This window comes from Oncorhynchus mykiss, chromosome 2 (assembly GCF_057628025.1).
Source record: "Oncorhynchus mykiss isolate SJ-2025 chromosome 2, ASM5762802v1, whole genome shotgun sequence".
In the NCBI taxonomy this organism is placed as follows: domain Eukaryota; kingdom Metazoa; phylum Chordata; class Actinopteri; order Salmoniformes; family Salmonidae; genus Oncorhynchus; species Oncorhynchus mykiss.
In genome coordinates, this window is record NC_143023.1 from 66,850,368 (window position 1) to 66,876,337 (window position 25,970).

Sequence of the window (25,970 nt, forward strand, 5' to 3'; positions counted from 1 at the left end):
GTATGTTCACTTGTTTCTCTACACTCTTACAGTTATCATCTTTGACATTTGGCTGTATTCCCCCGTATCGTCCCATCATCTGAGAAGAACACATTTTTCCCATCAGAAATCCCGTTGTGACTTTTTGCGTTCGAGGGGTGCTGATATTTCCTTTTGCAACCAGGGAAGATGCATAGATGTGAGTGCATCTTTTCTGGGCTGCGTTCCCTCTCCCCCTTCTGGATGTTATCAGAGCAGTGAGGGCTACAGTGATGCCCTGCCTCTTGAAAATACCCCCTTTCTTTGCTGCTGCCAGCCATGCAGTGGGTTATATTTAACAAGCTAACCCCATGCTATCTCCTCTACATCCCCTCTACATGCTCCACAGAGTTATCACACTCACACTCCCAGGATCTTTATTTGTATTTTTTTAAGCCATGTGACAGGAGGGACAGATAACATTTCAACTGCCATCCGCTCCTCTGCCCCCCCCCCCCTTTTTTACTCTCCGTGTCCCTTTTTTTCTGCTCTCTGCCCACTTTTTTTTTGGCCTTTCAATTTATTTTTCTTGATCTCTAAATCTGAAATTTATTGTTAGACTGATATAAACTGACATGGTCCTATGGTCATATGATCATGCAATGCCTCGGTAAGTTACAGTTGGATGTAGTGATGTGGAAGACTAGTGTTATTGTATATCCTGGCTCTATGCAGCTCCTCCCTTTCCAGGGTTTCTCTTTGGGGGGGGGGGGGGGGGGGGGGGGGTAACCACTGTGTTGAGTGTTTTTATGTTCTTTTAGGATGTATAATTAAGTCATAACAATTACAAGAGAGCCATAAAAGAGTATTGTGGTTTAACAGGTTATGTGCAGATATTACACATCTTAGAAATACACAGTTGTGACTTCCACGTGGCAGCCGGTATACTGAGTGGGTTTAAGAGCAGGTGCGTACTCACTAAGCAGTACTAAGAGAACAGTAGGCTATGATACTGCCGTTCTTAGTAAGCAAATACATTGTGTAGTTAACACCATTTTAAAGGTACTCAAACACTGTAGATACAAGCCAGAACAATTTGGATATCAAAGGATAGAGAGATCACAGTGATCCAATACCTTGCATAAAGCAGCGTTAAGTGGATAAAAGCAGGTAGGCCATGAGTCGAGGCCTCTAATCGTCTCCTATCAGGGCTATATCAGTCTAGTCTAAACCCTAACCCCCAACACGTTCACTGGGGGTCACTTTCGCTCCAGCTTCCCAGCAGCCTCTGCACTTTGAGCACTGTTTTGTTGATCCAAATCTGGGCAGTTTTTTATTCTTCTCTGGCTCTGGGATGTGTTTAGTCTCTCGCGCTAGCAGAAACACCTGTGTAAGTGTTTGTCTGTTGGAGCAGTGGCGGTGGTTGTAGGCCCCTCTGGTTGGAGAGTTAAGCTAAGGCCTCAGGGTCAACACTCAGATAAGACGGCCAACCGAAGGCCGCGGCTCTTCAGACAAAAAGAGAGGAGGAGATAGAACAAGGCTCAGGAGGAGGAGGTGCTTAGATCTCCTGCTGGTTTCTGTCAGCGCTTTGAGAGCGTTAGTGGAAGAGAAATAGCAGTGGGTTGAGGCTTCTCTCTTCTTCTCCTCTCCTCTGCATACCATCATAATCATTTCCCCTCCCATCTTCATTCAGGGTTAAGATCAAGGAGGAGAGCGGTGGATCATCCTCCTCTTATGATATCTCTCACATATTCCCTCCCACATAAGTAATTACCAAGATTGACTCACTCAGATGTCTTTCTTTGTTTGCACGTCCAGCTCCATTCTTATTTTTTTATTTTTTTATTTTACCTTTAGTCAGTTAAGTCAGTTAAGAACAAATTCTTATTTTCAATGACTGCCTGTTCAGAGGCAGAACGACAGATTTGTACTGTCAGCTCAGGGGTTTGAACTTGCAACCTTCCGGTCCAACGCTCTAACCACTAGGCTACCCTGCCGCCCCATGTCTTGTAGTGGTGTTGCTCTGAAAATGGATGGCACAGAGAAAAACTGGCACCAAACTAAAAGTTAGGATATGAACTACTCAGACCTGTGTAGATTTACTTAAGTGTGTGTGTAATTGGCGTAAAAGGCCATGTTAGGATCCAAGCCAAGTTATGAGTTTGGCCCTAAGATCTTACACACACTTGACACAAAATTACCTAAATTCTATGAGAATGTGTGTGGAAATTCTCATCGGTGCTCAAGGACACTTCCTATATAGCATGTGAGAGTCTGATAAAGAATATGCAACAATATCACTGTTATTTATCCTTCCAGACTAGAGTGTGGAGAGATTGTTCTATTGTGGTTTCTGTTTTGGAAAATAACAGTCAAACTTAAGATCTACTGACCTTGTGTGTGTGTGTGAGGGGGGGTATAGTGACCCCTTTACGACCCCCTAGTGATGCCTATAATAATGCCCATTTTGATTCTAATAGGTGCATCTCTTTTCAATTGGCTCAGCAAGCTATTTACTTGGTTTCAGTGTACAGACCCACAGCTGGACGCTATAGTCCCCAGAATCACTACCTATTTATGGCTCCTATACTAAGGAGAAGGATTTCAAACCTCTTGTACCTTATTTGTGTATGTTGGAAGTCCAGAGCATTAGATTTATGTGAAATGGGTATGTATTAGGATCAAAAGATGGAGGAAGATGTTATTGCAAAAGGCCCCTCTATCCAGTTTCCATACGCACACACACACACTAGTCAAAAATTTGAATTGGAGGGGTGTGTGTCTGAGTGCGTCAGTATACCCACTCAGTGGCCTTGCTGGTTGTTCAGGATAGATAGGGAGCAGTGCAATAAGTAGTTGATTCAACCCCCCCCCTACCCCCCGCCCCTCTCCCCATGGATCTTGGGAACGGTGGGAAAGTTAAAATCTGCTGCTATTTTCAATCTTTTATCAGGGCGCTTATCGCCTGGCTCTTGTCTGCATGCCTGGCTTCAATAGTCCAGGGTCTCGGCTCAAGCCGCCTGGCAACTCAACTCCCCCTGGTTCTCCCCTCGTGCTCTGCTCTGGCTGTACTCTCTGCCCAAGAGCAAATATGACCATGGAGATGGGATCGAGTAGGACAATGTCGTTTTTTCTTATTTTCTGGAAAATTGTTGTCAATGTTTTTCATGGTGGTTGTTTTTGTGTCTGTGTGTGTCTTGTTTTTGGAGGTTGTGTCTGTGTGTGAGTGAGAAATGTATTCATAATAACCCTCCTACATACAGGCAGCGTGATGCAAAACCTTCTCTTAAAATGAAATGACATTTTAAACACAAGAAAACGGGTGCACATACAGTACACAATTTTCCCTTTAGACATCACAACACACACATTCTTACGTACAGTACATCCTATAATGAGTGGATCGTAGGTCCTGCCCTCCTATATAACCTCTATGGGATAGTATCATGGTCTTGATAATAATGACCATCTTTCACCGGGAGAGTGTTTGATGAGGTGCCAAGTAGGAACCGTTGTGATGTGTGTCTAGGGAGGGATGGGACATCATTCCACATACTGTATCCTAGAGAGGGAACATATACCACACTGGTCATATAAGAACCTCATTATGATTATGAAGTGTCATATATATATATATACACATTTTAAACCTGTTGAACATTACTGTTAGATGCTACTATTTTGCTAACTGTTAATGCTTTAACAGTTGCTGTAATTACAAGTAGATGAACAAGGACAGTGACGTTTATAGTCAAATAACTAAAATGGTTGAGAGGTCACCAGGTCATAGCTAGGTCACACAGCTAGATGTTGCTGTGCTCTTGAATGTTCCATACCAGAAGCCTGTTGATTTTTAAGCCGTGTGAAATGTATTGACAAATGCAAATTCGCTGATAATAATCTGTATTCTGCACCCAAACAAAGGTGATGAAATCTTATCTTACAGATATTGTTTTAGACCTCACCATTCACCATGTACCTTGGTGCACACAATGCTGTTTTGATGCCATTGATGTGGGGAATATACTGTATCTCAAGGTATAAGGTGTGGTTGGTATAACGAGTGTCTTAAACAACCTGCTTTCCCACCCTGCTGCCCATGAAGTGTCACAGAATCTGGACTCATCTGAAAATTCTGTGTTAGTAGGTATTGTAGCTAGTGGAGCTAGATGAAAAAGTAAGAATGCCATTGTGAATGTAATGCTGTTAGTGTGTATGAGGCTCAAAGACGCTTGGACCCTATCAGGGCTAAAAACACCATGTTCCAACATGGAAAACAAGAGGAAGATTTATTTTAGCCCAGCAGAAATGTCCTCTTGAGAGGTGGTGCTATCTGATAGATTGGTGTGAAGAGGTTTGTTGATCTCCCCTTGCAGGGGTAGTTTTTCTCTCATGGGGGCATGAAGTATACCCCTGTACTGGACAATCCATCACTGGCGATGCTGGGCAGTGGGTAACCTTGGTGCTATCTACCATCACACGTGCCCTCTCAGGGCCCACAGAGTGATATCCAGGCAGAAGGAAGCTGGTTTCCCTCCATGTTACTAACTCCTTCCTGTTTTCCTTCCCTAGTCCCGTTCTCTTTCTGTGGGTTCATTCACCCCGTCGTCTCCCCTGGACCATTATCAGGGAGAAGAGCTCCTGCTCATTAAGGAGTTAATTTTCTCCTTCCTATCTCTGATTTGTATAGTGAACCTAAAGCACTGTGAATTCTTTAAATGTATTTCGTGTTATCAAAAGGAGAAAAAGGGGAAATGGGAGATATTTAATCGTTTAAGTAGTCTTCCTGGGGAACTATGCTTTTTTCCCTCTCTCTTCCCAGCAATGTAAAGAAATCCTGCTGAAGCCGCCCAGCTCAGTAATTCAGTTTTTAAAGCAATGAAGAAAAAAAAATAGAACGACTTGATGAAATTCCACTATCAGCTCCGAACCAATATGCAAAATATCTCGCTGGAAATCAAATAGCTATTATGTTTTCATTTCCACGTCGGCGTATTTGCTTAATGAAGAGGAGACAGATCAGACCAGCAGAGAGAGTCTGCAGGAGCCGATAACCGAGAACGGCTCCCAGCTATCCGCACAGAGTGACGCTCCCAGTCACAGCGTTTTTTTCTGAGCGCGAGGGAGGGGTGGTGGGGGGGTAGAGAGGAAGAAAGCGGGAGAGCAAGAATATAAAAGAGAGATGGCAGGGTGGAAAGGGGAGAAATGGGGGGGTGATTATATACTGTAGGATGGAGTGAGGGATGTAGTAAAGGGAAAAGAGATTTAATTTGGGGAGATGTAAAGGAAGGGGGGGGGGGGGTGTTTGTCAAAGCTTCTGTACCTCAGTGCTCTGTCCGGGGATTTAACTGTTTGATGTTTGACGTCCTGCTGTCACGTGGTCCACGTTTGGGATCAGGCGGGCCCTGTTTGAAGTGCTCCAATGCCCTGTGCACATGAATATCATTGCCACACATTATCATCATATTATAATCACACTCATTATCATAAGTATTATAATCAGTCATTCGTATGATTTCACTGATGGCGTTGACAGACATTTTATGCAGATATATTTTTCTATTCAGTTACAGGCTATAGCTCTCACATCTTTTCTGACTGTGTTTAGTCTGGCTGCGGTTTGACAGACAGTTCTGCTCACAGGAATGCTACTTATATATAAAGTGATGGAATGACATGAGATGCAGCCACTAAAATATGGAAGACTTATTTTCTCTTCCACAACCCCAACATTCTACATACAACCTGTGTTTTATGGGAAGAAAAGTATGTAGTGTACCAACCATACTAATTTCCTTTTCATCCCTATATACAGGCATTAAAGAGTGTGTGACTGCCCTCTCTATAGCCTCTGTGGGCCTGGGTCTTCACTGAGGGCTGGTGAGGCAGCTAGGGAGTGGTATGGTAATTCTAAACACAGGTAGAGTGGTGTGCCAGGCCCCAGCCTGTTTCAGAGCCTCCATCTCCCTGACTCTACACCTGTCTGTCTGCAGTCGGTCCAGCGTGTGTCCCTGCCACTCGTCTGCTGTCAGGGCAGTGAGAGCGCAGAGCAGTGTAGCCCAGAGGCCCTCGGGCTTATCTGCGATGTCAGGGATTGTGGTCACCTGTGGCGCCCATCACCCTACTGCACTCTGGTCCTTCATCTGTCTGAAGAGTACTCAACCATCATCGCAGGAGATTTGGAGATCTTCAGAGCGATCAATGTCACCAGGATTTCATATCAAATCAAATGTTTTTAGTCACATGCCCCGAATACAACAGCCTTACAGTGAAATACTTACTTACAAGCTCTTAACAAACAATGCAGTTTAAAAAATAAGAAATAAAAAGTAACAAGTAATTAAAGAGCTGCAGTAAAATAACAATAGCGAGACTATACAGGGGGTATAGAGTCAATGTGCCAGACACTGGTTAGTCGGTAATTGAGGTAATATGTACACGTATACTTCCTTTCAAAAGTTTGGGGTCACTTAGGCATTTCCTTGTTTTTGAAAGAAAATCAAAAAAAATTGTCCATTAAAATAACATCAAATTTATCAGAAATACAGTGCAGACATTGTTAATGTTGTAAATGACTATTGTAGCTAGAAACGGCTGTTAAAAAAAAAAGAAGGAATATCTACATAGGCGTATGGAGGCCCATTATCGCAAAACACCAGTCTCAACGTCAACAGTGAAGAGGCGACTTCGTGATGCTGGCCTTCTAGGCAGAAGGGCAAAGAAAAAGCCATATCTCAGACTGGCCAATAAAATTAAAATTTTAAGATTTGGCAAAAGAATACAGTCACTGGACAGAGGAACTCTGCACCCCGGAGTCACCTGTTCACTGTTGACGTTGAGACTGGTGTTTTGCGGGTACTATTTAATGAAGCTGCCAGTTGAGGACTTGTGAGGCATCTGTCAAACTAGACACTCTAATGTACTTGTCCTCTTGCTCAGTTGTGCACCGGGGCCTCCCACTCCTCTTTCTATTCTGGTTAGGGCCAGTTTGCGCTGTTCTGTGAAGGGAGTAGTACAGAGCGTTGTACCAGATCTTCAGTTTCTTGATATTTCTCGCATGGAATAGCCTTAATTTCTCAGAACAAGAATAGACTGATGAGTTTCAGAAGGAAGGTCTTTGTTTCTGGACTTTTTGAGCCTGTAGTCGAACCCACAAATGCTGATGCTTCAGATACTCAACTAGTCAAAAGAAGGCCCGTTTTATTGCTTCTTTAATCAGGACAACAGTTTCAGCTGTGCTAACATCATTGCAAAAGGTTTTTCTAATGATCAATTAGCCTTTTAAAATGATAAACTTGGATTAGCTAACACAAAGTGCCATTGGAACACAGGAGTGATGGTTGCTGATGATGGGCCTCTATACGCCTATGTAGATATTCCATTAAAAGTCAGATGTTTCCAGCTACAATAGTCATTTACAACATTAACAATGTCTACACTGTTTTTCTGATCAATTTGATGTTATTTTAGTAGCCAAAAAATGTGCTTTTTCTTTCAAAAACAAGGACATTTCTAATTGACCCTAATTTTTTTTTTGCATAGATGATGACAACAGAGAAGAGCAGCAGTGTAAAAGAAGGGTGAAGCGGGGCAATGCAAATAGTCTGGGTAGCCATTACATGTTCAGGAGTCTTATGGCTTGGGGGTAGAAGCTGTTTAGAAGCCTCTTGGACCTAGACTTGGTGCTCCGGTACTGCTTGCCGTGCAGTAGCAGAGAGAACAATCTATGACTAGGATGGCTGGAGTCTTTGATACATTTTTAGGGCCTTCCTCTGACACCGCCTGGTATAAAAGAATGGCACGAAGCTTGGCCCCAGTGATGTACTGGGCCGTACGCACTACCCTCTGTAGTGCCTTGCGGTCAGAGGCCGAGCAGTTGCCATACCAGGAAGTGATGCAACCAGTCAGGGTACTCTCGATTGTGCAGCTGTAGAACATTTTGAGGATCTGAGGACCCATGCCAAATCTTTCCAATCTCCTGAAGGGGAATAGGTTTTGTCATGCCCTCTTCATGACTGTCTTGGTGTGCTTGAACCATGTTAGTTTGTTGGTGATGTGGACAGCAAGGAACTTGAAACTCTCAACTTGCTCCACTACAGCCCTGTCGATGAGAATGGGGGCGTGCTCGGTCCTCTTTTTCCTGTAGTCCACAATCATCTCCTTTGTATTGATCACGTTGAGGGAGAGGTTGTTGTCCTGGTACCACACGGCCAGGTCTCGGCCTGGCACCTGCTTCCTGCTTTAATTTTTGCTTGTAAGCAAGAATCAGGAGGATAGAATTATGGTCAGATTTGCCAAATGGAGGGCGAGGGAGAGTTTTGTATGCGTCTCTGTGTTTGGAGTAAATGTGGTCCACAGTTAGTTTTTTTCGTGTTTAATATGCTGTTAGAAATTTGGTTAGACAGATTTAAATTTCCCTGTAATAAAGTCCCCGGCCACTAGGAGCGCTGCCTCTGGCTGAGCGTTTTCCTGTTTGCTTATGGCGGAATAAAGCTCATTGAGTGCAAACATTTGTCTGTGGTGGTATGTAGACTGCTACGAAAAATACAGAAACTCTTTAGGTATGTAGTGTGGTCTACAGCTTATCATGAGATACTCTACCTCAGGCAAGCAAAACCTTGAGACTTCCTTAGATATTGTGCACCAGCTGATATTTACAAAAATACATAGTTCGCCACCCCTTGTCTTACCAGATGCCGCTGTTCTATCCCACCGATACAGCGTATAACCAGCCAGCTGTCGTTGTTCAGCCACGACTCCGTGAAGCATAAGATATTACAGTTTTTAATGTCCCGTTTGTAGTTTAGTCTTCCGCGTAGGTCATCAATTTTATTTTCCAAAGATTGTAGGTTTGCAAGCAGAACGGAAGGCAGTGGGGGTTTAATCGATCGCCTACAAATTCTCAGAAGGCAGCCCGCCCTCCGGACCCTTTTTCTCCGCCTTCTCTTCACGCAAATGACGGGGATTTTGACCTGTTCCCGGGAAAGCAGTATGTCATTCACGTCGGACTCGTCAGACTTGTTAAAAGAAAAATACACTGCTCAAAAAAATAAAGGGAACACTTAAACAACACAATGTAACTCCAAGTCAATCACACTTCTGTGAAATCAAACTGTCCACCTAGGAAGCAACACTGATTGACAATAAATTTCACATGCTGTTGTGCAAATGGAATAGACAACAGGTGGAAATTATAGGCAATTAGCAAGAGCCCCCAATAAAGGAGTGATTCTGCAGGTGGTGACCACAGACCACTTCTCAGTTCCTATGCTTCCTGGCTGATGTTTTGGTCACTTTTGAATGCTGGCGGTGCTTTCACTCTAGTGGTAGCATGAGACGGAGTCTACAACCCACACAAGTGGCTCAGGTAGTGCAGCTCATCCAGGATGGCACATCAATGCGAGCTGTGGAAATAAGGTTTGCTGTGTCTGTCAGCGTAGTGTCCAGAGCATGAAGGCGCTACCAGGAGACAGGCCAGTACATCAGGAGACGTGGAGGAGGCCATAGGAGGGCAACAACCCAGCAGCAGGACCGCTACCTCCGCCTTTGTGCAAGGAGGAGCAGGAGGAGCACTGCCAGAGCCCTGCAAAATGACCTCCAGCAGGCCACAAATGTGCATGTGTCTGCTCAAACGGTCAGAAACAGACTCCATGAGGGTGGTATGAGGGCCCGACGTCCACAGGTGGGGGTTGTGCTTACAGCCCAACACCGTGCAGGACGTTTGGCATTTGCCAGAGAACACCAAGATTGGCAAATTCGCAATTGGCGCCCTGTGCTCTTCACAGATGAAAGCAGGTTCACACTGAGCACGTGACAGACGTGACAGAGTCTGGAGACGCCGTGGAGAACGTTCTGCTGCCTGCAACATCCTCCAGCATGACCGGTTTGGCGGTGGGTCAGTCATGGTGTGGGGTGGCATTTCTTTGGGGGGCCATGCCATCTTTGGGGGGCCACTCCATGTGCTCGCCAGAGGTAGCCTGACTGCCATTAGGTATCGAGATGAGATCCTCAGACCCCTTGTGAGACCATATACTGGTGCGGTTGGCCCTGGGTTCCTCCTAATGCAAGACAATGCTAGACCTCGTGTGGCTGGAATGTGTCAGCAGTTCCTACAAGAGGAGAGCATTGATGCTATGGACTGGGCCGCCCGTTCCCCAGACCTGAATCCAATTGAGCACATCTGGGACATCATGTCTCGCTCCATCCACAGACTGTCCAGGAGTTGGCGGATGCTTTAGTCCAGGTCTGGGAAGAGATCCCTCAGGAGACCATCCGCCACCTCATCAGGAGCATGCCCAGGCGTTGTAGGGAGGTCATACAGGCACGTGGAGGCCACACACACTACTGAGCCTCATTTTGACTTGTTTTAAGGACATTACATAAAAGTTGGATCAGCCTGTAGTGTGGTTTTCCACTTTAATTTTGAGTGTGACTCCAAATCCAGACCTCCATGGGTTGCTAAATTTGATTTCCATTGATCATTTTGTGTGATTTTGTTGTCAGCACATTCAACTATGTAAAGAAAAAAGTATTTAATAAGAATATTTAATTCATTCAGATCTAGGATGTGTTCCTTTTATTTTTTTGAGCAGTGTAGTTTTCTGAGTAACCGCTGAGTAACCGAGTAACCGCTGTTCTGATGTCCAGAAGTTATTTTCGGTCATAAGAGATGGTGCAGCCAACAGGTTTCTCCACGCATCGCGCAGACAGAAACACACATCTTTCTGGTAAGAAGAGGGGCGGGGGCGTATGCCTTATGACTAACGTGACATGGTGTGATGAAAGAAACATACAGGAACTCAAATCCTTCTGTTCACCTGATTTAGAATTCCTCACAATCAAATGTAGACCGCATTATCTACCAAGAGAATTCTCTTCGATTATAATCACAGCCGTATATATCCCCCCCCCAAGCAGACACATCGTTGGCTCTGAATGAACTTTATTTGACTCTTTGCAAACTGGAAACCATTTATCCGGAAGCTGCATTCATTGTAGCTGGGGATTTTAACAAGGCTAATCTGAAAACAAGACTCCCTAAATTTTATCAGCATATCAATTGCGCAACCAGGGGTGGAAAGACCTTGGATCATTGTTACTCTAACTTCCGCGACGCATATAAGGCCCTGCCCCGCCCCCCTTTCGGAAAAGCTGACCACGACTCCATTTTGTTGATCCCTGCCTACAGACAGAAACTAAAACAAGAGGCTCCCACGCTGAGGTCTGTCCAACGCTGGTCCGACCAAGCTCCAAGACTCCACACTCCAAGACTGCTTCCATCACGTGGACTGGGACATGTTTCGTATTGCGTCAGACAACAACTTTGACGAATACGCTGATTCGGTGTGCGAGTTCATTAGAACGTGCGTTGAAGATGTCGTTCCCATAGCAACGATTAAAACATTCCCTAACCAGAAACCGTGGATTGATGGCAGCATTCGAGTGAAACTGAAAGCGCGAACCACTGCTTTTAATCAGGGCAAGGTGTGCAGCTATTCCCTCCGCAAGGCTATCAAACAAGCTAAGCGTCAGTACAGAGACAAAGTAGAATCTCAATTCAACGGCTCAGACACAAGAGGCATGTGGCAGGGTCTACAGTCAATCACGGACTACAGGAAGAAATCCAGCCCAGTCACGGACCAGGATGTCCTGCTCCCAGGCAGACTAAATAACTTTTTTGCCCGCTTTGAGGACAATACAGTGCCACTGACACGGCCTGCAACGAAAACTTGCGGTCTCTCCTTCACTGCAGCCGAGGTGAGTAAGACATTTAAACGTGTTAACCCTCGTAAGGCTGCAGGCCCAGACGGCATCCCCAGCCGCGCCCTCAGAGAATGCGCAGACCAGCTGGCCGGTGTGTTTACGGACATATTCAATCAATCCCTATACCAGTCTGCTGTTCCCACATGCTTCAAGAGGGCCACCATTGTTCCTGTTCCCAAGAAAGCTAAGGTAACTGAGCTAAACGACTACCGCCCCGTAGCACTCACTTCCGTCATCATGAAGTGCTTTGAGAGACTAGTCAAGGACCATATCACCTCCACCCTACCTGACACCCTAGACCCACTCCAATTTGCTTACCGCCCAAATAGGTCCACAGACGATGCAATCTCAACCACACTGCACACTGCCCTAACCCATCTGGACAAGAGGAATACCTATGTGAGAATGCTGTTCATTGACTACAGCTCGGCATTCAACACCATAGTACCCTCCAAGCTCGTCATCAAGCTCGAGACCCTGGGTCTCGACCCCGCCCTGTGCAACTGGGTACTGGACTTCCTGACGGGCCGCCCCCAGGTGGTGAGGGTAGGCAACAACATCTCCTCCCCGCTGATCCTCAACACTGGGGCCCCACAAGGGTGCGTTCTGAGCCCTCTCCTGTACTCCCTGTTCACCCACGACTGCGTGGCCACGCACGCCTCCAACTCAATCATCAAGTTTGCGGACGACACAACAGTGGTAGGCTTGATTACCAACAACGACGAGACGGCCTACAGGGAGGAGGTGAGGGCCCTCGGAGTGTGGTGTCAGGAAAATAACCTCACACTCAACGTCAACAAAACTAAGGAGATGATTGTGGACTTCAGGAAACAGCAGAGGGAACACCCCCCTATCCACATCGATGGAACAGTAGTGGAGAGGGTAGCAAGTTTTAAGTTCCTCGGCATACACATCACAGACAAACTGAATTGGTCCACTCACACAGACAGCATTGTGAAGAAGGCGCAGCAGCGCCTCTTCAACCTCAGGAGGCTGAAGAAATTCGGCTTGTCACCAAAAGCACTCACAAACTTTTACAGATGCACAATCGAGAGCATCCTGGCGGGCTGTATCACCGCCTGGTACGGCAACTGCACCGCCCTCAACCGTAAGGCTCTCCAGAGGGTAGTGAGGTCTGCACAACGCATCACCGGGGGCAAACTACCTGCCCTCCAGGACACCTACACCACCCGATGTCACAGGAAGGCCATAAAGATCATCAAGGACATCAACCACCCGAGCCACTGCCTGTTCACCCCGCTATCATCCAGAAGGCGAGGTCAGTACAGGTGCATCAAAGCTGGGACCGAGAGACTGAAAAACAGCTTCTATCTCAAGGCCATCAGACTGTTAAACAGCCACCACTAACATTGAGTGGCTGCTGCCAACACACTGACACTGACTCAACTCCAGCCACTTTAATAATGGGAATTGATGGGAAATGATGTAAATATATCCCTAGCCACTTTAAACAATGCTACCTTATATAATGTTACTTACCCTACATTATTCATCTCATATGCATACGTATATACTGTACTCTATATCATCGACTGTATCCTTATGTAATACATGTATCACTAGCCACTTTAACTATGCCACTTTGTTTACATACTCATCTCATATGTATATACTGTACTCGATACCATCTACTGTATCTTGCCTATGCTGCTCTGTACCATCACTCATTCATATATCCTTATGTACATATTCTTTATCCCCTCACACTGTGTACAAGACAGTAGTTCTGGAATTGTTAGTTAGATTACTTGTTGGTTATTACTGCATTGTCGGAATTAGAAGCACAAGCATTTCGCTACACTCGCATTAACATCTGCTAACCATGTGTATGTGACAAATAACATTTGATTTGATTTGATAGCAGCAATATTATGTACAAAACAAGTTAAAAAATAAGTTACAAATAATGCAAAGAAACAAACAAAAAAAATCTAAAATTCAAATGCTATACATTTTGCTAGATTTGTTTAATTTACGGCGTAATCAATGAAGTCATTCATCATTACTTTCCTCGGATCAAAGGAAATATATGTTTTATTTCACCTAGATATCAAATTAGAGAAATCATTCCTATCGCATGGACTGCATTTTTTGCAAAGTATAACAAAAGCTTAATTCTGATAATTGAAGTGGGTAAACCCTCTTGGGGGTTCACGCTTGAAAGACCTGATAGAACTGAAGTTAAAATAATATTTATTCCATCCTTCGTCATTCCTTTAAGTCTGAACAATAAGAGGCTCCTCTTCAGCATGTGACTCTATGTCAGGTAACCCAGTTCCCTCTTCAAGAGTACATAGGAAGAGGCCTCTCTCACTCTCTCTAAATATCCTCCTTTAAGATTTTCTTCTTTCTCACAAGTGTCTGATTGTCTGATACAAGTAGCGCTTCTCTTCTTGTTCTGCTGTTTTGTAAGATGAGTATTAGTGTAAGAGCTGGCGAGGCGCGGCGACTGTTTAATCAGTCTTGTTGAGCATGCAGGTTTGATGTGTTGTCTCTGTGTTTAATCACCGCTGCTGAGCACACAGGTTTGATGTGTTGTCTCTGTGTTTAATCACCGCTGCTGAGCACACAGGTTTGATGTGTTGTCTCTGTGTTTAATCACCGTTGCTGAGCACACAGGTTTGATGTGGACGGCGAGTTAATAAAGCAGTATCTCCTCTGCCTTCATCAGCTTTACACTTTGTTCTGTGCTGTATTAGAGTGGCAGATGGAGTTGGAGGCTGCTTCCCCCCTACCCGCTCTCTTTCTTTTTCACTGTCTTTATGATGAAAATTCTGTGTCACAGATGCATGCAGGTTAGTGTGTGTGTGTGTGTGTCTGTGTGAGTGCACGCACATGAATGACTTGAGACTTATTTCAGAATTTGGCTAATGGTATCAGTTCAGGTTATATACTACATGTTTCAATACTTGATTGACAGTCCAGACATTTGCTCCTCAAATTATACTCGGCGACATCTCCATTGTGTGGCATATTTCTGTGTTGTTTTCAGTTACTTAATATACCTAATATGATTGGTTAACAAATTAATTTATTTTTTATTAAGTCTAATTCTGAATTGTTTAACAGTCAATTTATTCAGTGAGTTTTAAACAATTTGTGGTTATAACTTTTGAAAAGTTCAGATGATGTAGGATGGTACAATGCTTATCAAGTAACCCGTACTATCCTTTCTTCCAACTATCCTGGAGAGGGAAAAATATTATATATTTTTTGTGGATAAATGAGGCAAAAGTTTCAACTTATTCCCCACAATTTGATGTCTGAAAGCAGTGGTGCGGCGATTGATTCATTAAACCAGAACAGTAATGAGGAAAGAAATGATAATTCAAACTTACATTTTTAACAAGAAATATAATTGGAATTTTATACAGAGAAGTCCCTTTGTACAATTATGATTAAAGGAAAATTAATTGTATGAAAATGTCCTCACAGATATACTGTAAATTTGATCTACCAAAGCTCAAGCCACATAATTCTAAAATATTGTGTTCGGGATCGATCTTTTTTCTTTCATCTTTTTTTATTTAGTATTAAGGTCCAAATCTAACTGTTAATTTTATCTGAAACAGTGAACCATGCAGGCGTGGAAGTCAAAATTAGCCTAAAGATGTTTCATTTACAAAGACCGAAACACTTTGTCAGGCAGCGATTGTTTCCAAGCATTATCTCTGCCTCGTTTTAATTGCTTGGAAGTGAAATTAACAGAATTAGAAAAATTGGCCTTTCTCTTTTTCTACAAGACTCTTTATTCACGGGTATTGTTGTGTGCTTTGTATAGATTATAGGCCTTTTTGTTCTAGGAGTGTAAATATATATGCCCCCAGTCACGGCTTTAGCTTGGAACAATCCCACTTCGCTCATCACAACCTCATGGGAATTCATTTACAAACTATGGGGTATAATCCCATTTTAATATCCAGTATTAATTTGACAAAAATGTACTTGTTTAAAATTGTGTTGTGCCCCAAGACTTAATTGCAATGCCTTTGTTTGCATTTGTTGTTTATTTTCTCCCATGGTAATCAGTAGAATAACCATTTACACCGATTTGACAGTTCCTAATCGTCTTTATGGAATAGGGCCGGTAGATTAATTCATAATCTATGTGCTCTCCTGGGAATAGGCTGTAACATTATGTCTACAGAGAGTTGTGGCATCCAATCCGATTTGAAATACTGGTGGGCTTTCATAATTAGAGTGGTCTCATGTAGAACCTTTTCTGTGTGTGACAGTAGAGTGAAAGCATGTGAGGAGAGAGCTGTTCCCGACCTGCACCAATAGAATGAGACCGTGATGATGGGGATTGGTTCTGATGAAAACAAGGAAAGGTTTTGTGTTCTCATCCTTGGTTTTACTTAGTCTGGATTATAATTATTAGGAGAATGCATATCAATTCATTTTTATTATTTTAAAGCATTATTAGCATTATTATTATTAAAGCATGATATTGTTATGCTTTAATTTAGGCTATCCTCACCGGTCTAAAATAGCTCAGCAACAAAATCGGCAGGTAGTCAGCAGGGATTATAGAAATACAATATCAGGTGTGAGTTAATTATTTTATGACATTAGTAAAACCGCTTTAGTGTACCAAATATACAATGTATTAAAAATGTTGCATTCAGGGCATAGCACTTCTTTTTTTCACACATTACGGAATCTGTTGTGCAGAATTTGATATCCTTAATTTTTTGGGTCACTCCTAATTCCATGAGATCAATTTTACAAGGGACATGAAATGAAAAATGTAATCACTTCAGAGCTTTCTGTACTGAAGAGTGACAGCACAATATTCTAGTTTCACTGTATTTAAATGGCTAAATATATAGTCATGAATTGGGGTATGGATTCCTTCACCTGATGTTATTGTGCTGTGGGTTAGAGGTTAATGCCTTCATATAAATGAGTAAAGATTTTCAATACAATTAAATGTTCCCTCTTTTTTTCCTTTAAGGTTCTATTGGCGACCTGGAGGGTGGTGAGGACAACACACCTGACGATGTCAGCCTATCGGGCGATGAGGGCGGAGCCTCAGACTCAGCAGAATGTGACAGCTCCAGTCCACCACCATATACCCCCCTGTACAATGAAGGTGAGCTCTCCCACCTCTGTTCACCCCCCTGTACAATGAAGGTGAGCTCTCTCAGCCTGGGGCAGCACTGAGAAACATACAGCTATCCTCTTATAACCATGCAACACAACTCAGTGAGTACCTGGTGGCATCTGAGCAGATCAACTGCTTCTCACAATGTCTTAGCTCATGGCTGGTACTGTAGCTTGCTGAGATGCTGTGAGTGACCTGACTCTCTGCCACTATTGCCAAACGGCTCATATGCCACTCAAATACTACTGCCAGTGGTAGTTCCCTGGTTTTTCTCACTGAACCATTGCTTTTAATTCTTCCCCAGGTTATGAACAATTATTGGCAAGTGCCCCGTTTCATTCTGTGGAACTATCTGTGGTGAGCTCATCATTTCAGTTGATTCATACAACAGTTGTCTTCTGTGATGGCACCAGGGTCTTGGAGATATATTGATAGCGTCGTCTCAGTCCTCAGTCTTTTGTCTCGGTCTCAGTCATATGTTTTCTAGTAATTATTTATCTATTCGGCAGTCTTCACTACAGTAGGTATGACTGCGGCTGTTATGTTGACTCTATTATTCAATATTTGCATTGATGATTTGATTGATTCCCCCTACTCATTATGATTTCTTTATTAGTTGTAAGTTAAAATATACGTTATGTGGTTCCTGGATAATAAGTTCTATACTCTCTCAAATCAACTGCCAGTGCTATGTAACCACTAATTCCCATAAACTCATCATATCTCAATATCCCACTACTTGTTAATTGTTAACCAAAACTATACAGAATAGGGGCAAACCATCAATGAATGTTGAAAAGATAATTTCACATGTACATACAGTACCAGCCAAAAGTTTGGACACCTACTCATTCAAGGCTTTTTCTTTCTTTTACTATTTTCTGCATTGCAGAATAATAGTGAAGACAAGCTATGAAATAACACATACGGAATCATGTAATAACCAAAAAAGTGTTAAAACAAATCAAAATATATTTTCGATTCTTCAAAGTATCCACCCTTTGCTATGATGACAGCTTTGCACACTCTTGGCATTCTCTCAAGCAGCTTCACCTGGAATGCTTTTCCAACAGTCTTGAAGGAGTTCCCACATATGCCTAGCACTTGTTGGCTGCTTTTCCTTCACTTTGCGGTCCAACTCATCCAAAACCATCTCAATTGGGTTGAGGTCAGGTGATTGTGGAGGCCAGGTCATCTGATGCAGCACTCTATCACTCTCTTTCTAGGTCAAATAGCCCTTACACAGCCTGGTGGTGTGTTGTGTCATTGTCCTGTTGAAACACAAATGATAGTCACACTAAGCGCAAACCAGATGGGATGGCATATCGTGCAGAATGCTGTGGTAGCCATGCTGGTTAAGTGTGCCTTGAATTCTAAATAAATCACAGACAGTGTCACCAGCAAAGCACCATCAAACCACCTCCGCCATGCTTCATGGTGGGACCACACATGCGGAAATTATTTGTTCACCTACGCTGCATCTCACAAAGACGGTTAGAACCAAAAATCTCAAATTTGGACACATCAGACCAAAGGACAGATTTCCACCGGTCTAATGTCCATTGCGCGTGTTTCTTGGCCCACGCAAGTCTCTTCTTCTTATTGGTGTCCTTAAGTAGTGGTTTCTTTGCAGCAATGCGACCATGAAGGCCTGATTCACGCAGTCTCCTCTGAACAGTTGATGTTGAGATGTGTCTGTTGCTTGAACTCTGTGAAGCATTTATTTGGGCTGCAATTTCTGAGGCTAGTAACTTTTTAATAAACTTTAATAAACTTATCCCCTACAGCAGAGGTATCACTGGGTCTTCCTTTCCTTTGGTGGTCCTAATGAGAGCCAGTTCCATCATGGTTTTTGCAACTGCACTTGAAGAAACTTGAAACGTTTTTGAAATGTTCTGAATTGACTGAGCTTCATGTCTTAAGGTAATGATGGACTATTGTTTCTCTTTGCTCATTTGAGCTGTTCTTGCCATAATGTGGACTTTGTCTTTTACCGAATAGGGTTATCTTCGAATCATATTATTTTGAGTTATTACAGAGTTCTGTATTTATTTAAAAAAAAGACAAATTCCTGCTCTTGTGAAATTTTGGGATGGAATGTTAAGTGATAAGTGTCTGCTGGTTGGCTTGGTTTGATAAACCCATGGAAATTCTGTCAGGTGTTAATTGAGACTAGATTAAAGATTACCCAGGGTTGTGTGTTGGTTTCAGCTTGTGTGCTGCAGGTGAGGATGAGAGAATTAAGTGTGTGAGTGTGTGTGCGCGCTCGCTCGCGATGGAGAAGAATAGAACGTCGATTACATTTCAGCGACAAATAAAGCTTGTATTTTTGTGTTTTCTCTTGTGTCTTTGTCCCCCCCCCCCCCCCAAACTGAATGGAGAAAAGCGACACGTCACCTTGTTGATTTAGCTCTCTCTCTGGTTCCTCGGTTGCCCGGACCTGCCATTATCAGCTCTCTGTAAATCAGCCGTGTTTGACGGACCTGCTCTTTCAACCTGGGATCAATACCAGGTCTTTATCGGGCCAGCGCTGGCTAATAAAGGCAAGGTCCCTTATCCACCATCTGGGAGAGAGAGAGACACAGGCGATAAGCTCCTGATAACTTAGAGAGAAAAACACATTCTACCAGTAACAGGACCCGCTCTGTGTTCATCTTCTAGACAGAAAACAAATATATTAATTTGCAATGAACAAAGAATGCACCTTTGCACATGCACACACAGATACGCTACTCATCTGCTCAATCCATCTGTCTCTGTCGTGGTGTGACTGCTTCCTTTCAATGTTCCTTCATTCTCAGTGTTTGATGAGATCTATGGTCTACATGTGAATACAGGAACTCTTACTGAAACAAGGACCCTTGTCTGAGACCTTATTAGGATAATAAAACTTATGCTAGTCAAAACTAGTGAGGGAGATAGACCAACACTGCTGGTCCAAATAACTCTTTCTCTTCACAGGGCCTTTGTGCTCAAGTAGCATCCCTGTTTTTGTTTCTGTGGGAACCAGTGGAGTTCACCAGTGAGTTAAGAGCAGAGGTCAACAATGCAGTAGGGGGAGGACACACAGTGAGTTGGGGATGAGAAAGAGGAGTCTGGGTTTAGAAGTTCAGGTTGTTGGGTGACTTTGCCCTGCAGGTGTGACAGGGGAAGTTCTGCTTATCAGATTGATAGAGGCTTTCTCGGTTGGGGGGGGTGGGGGGTGGGAGGCATAGAAGGAGGGGAGGAGGTAGAGAGGGGGGAGGAGGGGGCGGCAGAAAAGTCTCTGTCATCGACTCCTGATACCTGCCTCCTCGGCTCAGATGATATGGGAGATAATATTGATAATATTAAACGCAATAACTGTGGTTCCAGCTCCACTCCCCCAGCTGAGCGCTGCATGATAAAATCAATATGCCATTCAATGTGATTTATAGCTGAAAATAATGGGACTGTTTAGGCAGGGAGGGAGGGTTAGTAGTGTCGGGGCTGATGTGCTGGGACAGGCTGAGCGTGTGTGTGTGTGTGTGTGTGTGTGTGTGTGTGTGTGTGTGGGGTGGGATGGAGAGTTGGACGGGGTGGGTGGATTTTTAGGGAGGAGGAGGCAGGCAATGGTTTATTTTTTTATTTTTTTGACGATACAGATCTAATCTTCAACTGTTACACTAATAACAGCACCTCTCTGAGGGCGTCGTTGGCGGACGTTTATGGCTGGGTATCGATCGAGCGCTATCGCTGTTTATCTGAGCGAGAATGCAATGGTAAACATGCCCTTTGTGCACAAGGCCGAGGTGTTATCGGGGTGGGTTGATGGGAAGGGATTTGGGGAAGGGGAAAAGGTGAGTGGGGCAGGGGCGGGAGAGTCCCTCTGATTAAGCTAATGGCTGATAATCAGCCCATTCTGATATGTAGGAACACAGTGGAAGTAAAGTGTATGATACCAAAGTCAAAGAGGAGGTTCAGAGTTCTCCCTACACAGTGAACACTGATCAGAGAGAGAGATTCAGTAATCACCTTCATCAAAGACAGACAGGGATATTGATGACAGTGATTAGAGTGTATACTCCGTCTGTGTCTTTGTTGGAGGTGGTTTGCCTTTATGCGACGGAGGCAGAGAGGGAGAGATCACTAGACATCGTCTCTAATGAGGTTTTCTGTCTGTGGTGTCGCTTGGAGAATCAAAGGGTCCATCTCCGTGCTGAGGTGTTGTGTTACACAGCTATGGAGGCTTTATTCTGAGGGCTTTGATCAACAGACAGGAACCGCCAATGATGAGGAAAGTATGTGTGGAGTAGACTCATTGTACACACACATACACACTCAAGTGTGACGAATTGCGAGCACCACACACACACACACAGACACACACACAGTGTCCTGTCCTCTGGATGGATGGCGCTGATAGACATGGCAGCTCTGCTTCTAGCTCCTAAACCACTTTGCAATTTTTATTTATTTATTTATTTCTTACGTTATTAGCCCAGAACGTTTTTTGTGTTATTACATACACCCGGAAATAACTTTTTGATATTAGAACAGTGGTTACTATGACACACACTCACACAGGTTGAATAAACACAAAAGTGGATAAATAGCCACTGGATGGCCATCGATCCTCTTCTAAATAGTGTTTGTTTTCATGTCTCTGTGTAACGTCATATTACTATAATATGATACGTATATAATGTATAATGCACCAACCCTGTTGTTTGAATAGATGTCTCATTGTTCTGATGCCCTCTTCTTTCAACAGAGCCAAGGACACATGAATCCCTTTGTGCACCTGATGATGATGATGAGGAGGAGGAGAAAGGTCCAACACACACTAAGGAGGAGATGGAAGAGGAGGAAGACGGTCTACATTGGAGGGGTCCAGGTGAGTCAGTTTGTCTGTCTGTCCGTCTAGTCAGAGACTGTGAATCCATGTCTAGTTTGTCTTGTTTATTGTGTGGTGCGTGTGTAATGTGTTTGTTTTTGTGTCATAGCAGTCTTGACTGAGGGCTGTGTATTTGTTTTGTAAAGTAAGTGTGAGTGTGTTTTAAGTTGCTGTGTTATTGTGTAGATGGTGTGATGTGCCCAGGCTGTTGTTTGGGAGAGGCAGCCTTTAATGTGACCAATGGGAATTGATTAAACTTGTAACAAAAACCCATCTGAGAACACAAACATGTCACAGAGGATTTAACAAGCAATTGCCATCATATTTTTTCCCTCCCTCTTGTCATAGCTGTTTTATTTTTCTTCTGTTCAGTTAAATAATGTAAGGAGATTACTATAGGATCTATCTTTCATATTTATTTTCAAACTGTGTGTGTGAGTGTGTGTGTGCCCATCAGTGAGTATGTCAGTGTTTTTTTAATTATTTTAGTTGAGGATGTTTTCATTATCGTCATGTCCCAGCCTGTCCCTTTAACAGTAATTGGAGCGATATTAATTGCTGTGTGGTTGCTGGTTGATGGCAGCACAGTGATGTTAGTGTGATAGGCTTTTTTCCTCACAAACTAACTGCCGGGAGAGCAAGAGAGAGGGGGAACGAGCGAGAGATAGCCCTTCTATCAGTACTGGAGCAGGCGCTGTCTTTATCAGGAGCACGATTGGCAAAAGGGAAACTTTGACCGGTCTGAATTTTTCCCTTATCGTCAAGCCCCCCCCCCCACACACAATCCCCCATCACCACTAACAACCCCCCAAACCCAGACATGCACTTCCCTCTTGTTATTTCTTCCTCTGAATGTCAGGAATGGAGACATGGTGAACGTGGTCTTGTTCATACATTCGTTTAGTCTCCATCAGCGATTTCTCACAAGTCTCTGGGAGAGGAACATTTTCTCATATGGAAAAGCCTTTCATCTCTTTCTTCTTTGTGTTAGCGTTCTGCTCATTTCTCACTGTCACTTAGTTTACCCCTGTTTTCGGATCAGGCTGAAGATACAGAACTTTCTAGCTGCATATCTGTTTTTGTCTCTACCTCCTGTCTGTCTGGCTGTCCGTCTGGGTACAGGGATTTGGGGGTGGTTTACACTAGAGAGCAGGGTCTGGTCAGGTCCTCACCACAGACATCTCCCCCTCCTTCTTACTCTCTCTTTCCCTCTCACTCTCTCCGTCTCTCTCTGTCGCTCTCACAAGCTGTCCAACTTAACTATTTTCCTCCTCACAAATGCAGACTGTCATGCTCCTGTCTGCCAGAGATTGGTGCTTGCCCTCAATTTCTGTGCTTTCTAGATGTTCATGTCATGGCAGCCACGCTTTATGTGGGAAATTTGATATATTCTGTCTCCATGACTGATGTCTTCAGGCCCTCGCAGTCTTCTCGCTCTCTCTCTATGCCATAATGAGTCAATGATGAACACAATCATGAATATTTGTCGTTCATTTACAGTGTAGAAATATTTTTCATGTAATTTCCAATTCTGTGCAAAAATCCCATTTTTACAATATAATGGTAATGATTATTACGTTAGCAATTCTTTATAGAAAGGATTTTTATATATTTTTTAATCTATTTCGTTCCTGTAAATTATATTGCATTGTGTCTGTGTCATTACCACTGCTCAGACATTACATTTCACACGAACAGAAGGAAGACTCGTATTGTAATTGCTCAAAATAAGGATTTGAATTATTCCCATGCCTATATTTGTCGACCACATTCGTTTCCTGTTATTAGAAAATAAAATGTGACACTTCCCATCAGAAAGGCATTATACTATCTTCCTGTAAAGTGTCATTAGTGTGTTATTTTCCCTGGTAGGACCATATGATAAGTGGTTATCATATGGTTGTAGCCTACACTTTCATCCAAGTGAGTGATATGACTATAGACGATCGTTATCAAGCAGTATAAAAAATTAAATCATTATATTTACTTTCAATAACTATCAATACATTGCCTTTGTGACATTAATTGATAGTGAAAACCATGAACATTAAAATAGGCCTTGACTATAAGCAATATCTAAAGAAGTTGGATGCTGTAGGAAAAGGCTTACACTAGCTCAAATATATATTTAACAAATGATATTCTTGCTATATTTTTCAGGCCACCTGGAAGATGAGGTGTGTGTCTGTGGTTGTATTTCTCTGTAATGGAGTTGGTGTGTGTAATATAGAGTTTGATGAGGGTGTGGTGTTTTAGAATGGAAGGCGGTGGCTGGGACCAAGTGTCTGGCAGGGATAGTATGATACGGTAAAGGGGCTTTTTAATCTAGGATGTGTCCTGCTGCATGATATGCAAAATAAATTATGAAGAGAAAAAAATGTGTCTCTTGAATGACCTTGCTGGCTGGAGGGTTTGATATTTTCCTCTCTGCTTAAAATTCTTGATATGCAAATAGCCATCACAGTAATCCCTCGTGGCTCACAGACTGTCACTCCTGTCTCTCTCTCCTCCACATACTGAACAGAACAGACTGAGTGTCACTGAGCTGTGCAATCGGACCTGGAGAAACCCAGCAGACCTGCCTTGCTAGCATTTTCCTCTATCCTTGTCCTCCAAATTACCCGCAATAATAAATTATTATGGCAACGTAATAATAATAATTATTATTATTTACCAGGCGTGGTGGATTTGTATAATATTTAATTATGAAGGACCATGGAGTGACATAGTAATATGCATATTATCAATGGCATATAAATTATGATAATTTATTTTGGGCAGCGGTGGTGGTGGGTGAGAGGCAGGGAGGGAGTGGTCCTGATATGAAGGTGTGTATAGAGGGTTAGGTTGTCTCTCTGTCAGCAGAGAGTGACTGAATCTGCATATCCCTCTATAGGAGAGCTCCGTAGAGGGAATTGGAGGGTGAGCGGGGGGATGAGGGATGAGCAGAACTAAAGTGGAAAAGGCAGAGGTAGAACTGACATGGCTCCTTACAGGTATACCAAGATTAAAGTATTAAATACAAGTAGTTTTAATCATGAATATAAAAAAGTATGATTATTATGATGTCTGTTTCTAAATCTGCGTATGATATATGGTTTTATGTGAATTTATAAAGAAAATTCATGTACCTAACAGCAAGGTTTTGAACATGCCTTATATTTAGCAGTTTTGGAGACCGTAATCTCCTATCACTATGCATAATATTAAAGGCAGTAATGTTATCTGGAAAATGTTCCTTGTGTGCTTTGCTTTTTTATTATTTTGCAAGTTGCTTTATTTCTCTGTAAAGATTTCCATCAAATGAGAAGTTATACAAGTTTAGTTGTGTGTATCAGGTTGAGATATAGTGGTTTTACTTTTGAGGTTTTATTTCAGCCTATTCCTTGTGTGTCACGAAAGGCAGAAGGCAGTGGAGGTATCAAGTGCAGTAATAACACATTGGCATCATTTTGTGTAGCTATTTTCTCTTAGTATTAGAAATCAACAAAAATACCAATCCCAAAATCTGTTATTTTTTTAGGACAATACTTTGCTACAGAAAGTATCCGTTTGTACCTAGATGATGATTCTAAGGACAAGAACACTTGTTTGCTGTGACCACCAATCAAAGTGATTCTTTCATGGATGAAGTGTACTGATTGTGGTGATACAGTTTTCATTTCTATGCATTTCTGCAAAGGTTGTGGGTGTATATCTACAGCATGTCTTGGCGAAAGAAGATACATTTTCCTATAATGGCAATACTAGGGTAAAGCAGCTCATTTGTGATCCGGTTGGCAGTGACTGTGGTTGTGTGAAGATATCCTGTTATCTGGGGCGGTTTACGGTTGGTCTATTGACATTTATGTAGACCGTTGTTTCAGTCACATCATAAACATTTGACTGTGGTCTGACATCACTTTTGAGGGGTAGGGATTGAGGAGTAGGAGTGCGGGGATCGGGTGAGGGAGTGTGTTTCGCCCTCTGGTGTGAGGCTGAGAATGTGTGCCTAAGGGAAATATTGGTCTCTTGATATGTTCTTATAATGAGCACACAGCAGACTGGTGTATAGAAAGCCAACCACTCATTACTAGACCTTTTTCTCATGGCTTCTCTGTAACCTGTCTATTACAGCAGATTATATTTATCATTCAGAAGCTATTTCTTACTCATTCCCGGAGGTTTGTTTGCCTTTTAGATACTCTATGCCCATTGGACATGTTGATTCAGGGCATTTCCATAGAAAAGGACCCATGAGCACCTACATGCGGTAGCGGTGCATGG

The 25,970-nt window shown here is 43.0% G+C and overlaps 1 protein-coding gene across 3 annotated transcripts in view; it reads left to right on the forward strand.

Moving 5' to 3' along the window:
• LOC110494451 (zinc finger protein ZFPM1) overlaps window positions 1–25,970 on the forward strand; it is a 93,893-nt gene that overhangs the window by 32,451 nt on the left and 35,472 nt on the right. For 2 of the 3 annotated variants that reach the window (XM_021569506.3, XM_090205724.1), the window contains exons 2-3: window positions 16,700–16,837; window positions 21,582–21,704. In XM_021569506.3, coding sequence (XP_021425181.3) covers window positions 16,700–16,837; window positions 21,582–21,704 — 261 coding nt within the window. Of the gene's footprint in view, window positions 1–16,699; window positions 16,879–21,581; window positions 21,705–25,970 lie in introns of all 3 variants that reach the window. The other variant, XM_090205716.1, reaches the window with a different exon arrangement.